We start from the raw sequence: 1,609 nt of genomic DNA on the forward strand, positions 1-1,609 counted from the left end.
AAAACAAAAAAAAATCAATTTATAAATATATAAATTAACATGTGTTTTTACTTTAAGTTTTTAACATTAATCTACATTACAGTTAGAAAATTTACAGGAAATCAATATCAGGGGGTACAGGTAGTAAGAGGGGTAAGGGGGTCTACCCACTATGGAAAAACATGGCAAGGGGTCTTACGACACAAAAAGTTTGGGGAACTCTGGTTTAAACCATAACTGTTTTATATCTCTATTAAAATTATTTAGGTATAGGAAATATAATTATTAATAAAAACCTACTCTCATTTACACCCCAATATTTTATTTTGTAAATTTAACTTAGTATGTAAAATAATATGATCAAACAAACTTTTTCACCATAATGTCACATTATATTATATTTACTAACTTTTACTTTTAAATTGCAGCTATACTTTAATGTAATACTTCTAATAGACATGTACCATTCCATATATAAATGTCCAAAATAAAACATAGGTAAAGAGTCCGCCGAAGAATCCGTTTGTTAGTATACTTTGTCTTGATACATAGTATTTAGGCCAGTTGGGCCCTGCTTTGATCATAAACATCACCCATAGAATAATCACAGCAAACATGTAGAATGCAAATCCATTCAGACTGGTCAAGCCAAGAACACCTGTAAAATATATGACATGTAAAATCATTATATGTTCCTACTATTTTTATAATAATAAAAATGGATATTATATATTTAAATAATCAAAACTACTAAAGTATGCTTTTGAGTAAACCCAAGCAAAATTTGGGAATTACTTAATTTCGAATATGCTTATTTGTAAAAAACAAGTATAAAACAAGCAACCCAACACTGAATAGATATAATATATAATTTACTACAGCAATATTGGAAATATATTGGAAATTCTGAAGGGTCAACTATGGTATTGGTTGTTAAAAAAATAAAGAATACAACAATTATTCATAGAACAAACCTGCAGTTGAGCCTGATAACGCCGACATGGAAGTACGGCAGTATTCCACGACTATCGCATTATTTCTTAAAGCTGCTTCGCTATATGCTATACGTTCTGGTTTATTATCTTTCGCTTTAAGACTTACAGACATGTTTGCGTCAATTGTTGTGGTTAAAGTTTTAATCAGAAGCTTAAAGGACAAATTACACAAATTGTTTCGATTTTAAATTTTAATAGAAATCGTAAATTTAAGTTTTAAAATAACATATCAATTTTTGTAAATAATTATACTGCCACTGCATAGAGCTACTCAGTACTTTTACAAAATTGTTTTTTTTTTTTGGTTAATGGTATCTATTTTTTTTTCTTCAATTTATCCCTAATGGGAAAGGCAAAGGACTTTAGTCCATACAGCCAGTCTGGTATCTAACTCTTTTAGGCCAATTGCAAAAATGATTAGAATCATTGACCACAGAGACCACAGACCACTCTGTTATGACAGTTGTTTAAAAAATCTATGGAAATCGTTGTCTAGAGTGAGTTAGACTTAAATCTAGGCGTGGCCAAAATTTGAACTAATCCCAGGGGGTCTAGTAAAGACAGCTTAACAGTAGTGTATGTAGAAAGTCGAAAACTAAATTTGTATGAAAATGACAGCTAGTGTCGATAGTTGG

The 1,609-nt window shown here is 30.0% G+C and overlaps 1 protein-coding gene across 1 annotated transcript; it reads right to left on the reverse strand.

Annotated features, from left to right (window-relative positions):
• Window positions 1-281: 281 nt before the first annotated feature.
• On the reverse strand, window positions 282-1,304 carry LOC110998920 (ER membrane protein complex subunit 6). Its single transcript, XM_022267732.2, has 2 exons — window positions 954-1,304; window positions 282-637 (listed from the first exon to the last, which is right to left on the reverse strand). The coding sequence occupies exons 1-2, from the start codon at window positions 1,084-1,086 to the stop codon at window positions 429-431; spliced, it is 342 nt and encodes a 113-aa protein (XP_022123424.1). The 5' UTR covers window positions 1,087-1,304; the 3' UTR covers window positions 282-428.
• Between the last annotated feature and the right edge of the window lie 305 nt (window positions 1,305-1,609).

Source organism: Pieris rapae, chromosome 11, assembly GCF_905147795.1.
Source record: "Pieris rapae chromosome 11, ilPieRapa1.1, whole genome shotgun sequence".
Taxonomy (NCBI): domain Eukaryota; kingdom Metazoa; phylum Arthropoda; class Insecta; order Lepidoptera; family Pieridae; genus Pieris; species Pieris rapae.

Bases quoted from the DNA above. Each gene is read 5' to 3' on its own strand.
- LOC110998920 (XM_022267732.2), bottom strand. From the start codon at position 1,086: ATGTCTGTAAGTCTTAAAGCGAAAGATAATAAACCAGAACGTATAGCA. The intron at 638-953 runs GTTTGTTCTATG...TATATTTTACAG, and splicing joins GTTATCAGGCTCAACTGCAG to GTGTTCTTGGCTTGACCAGT.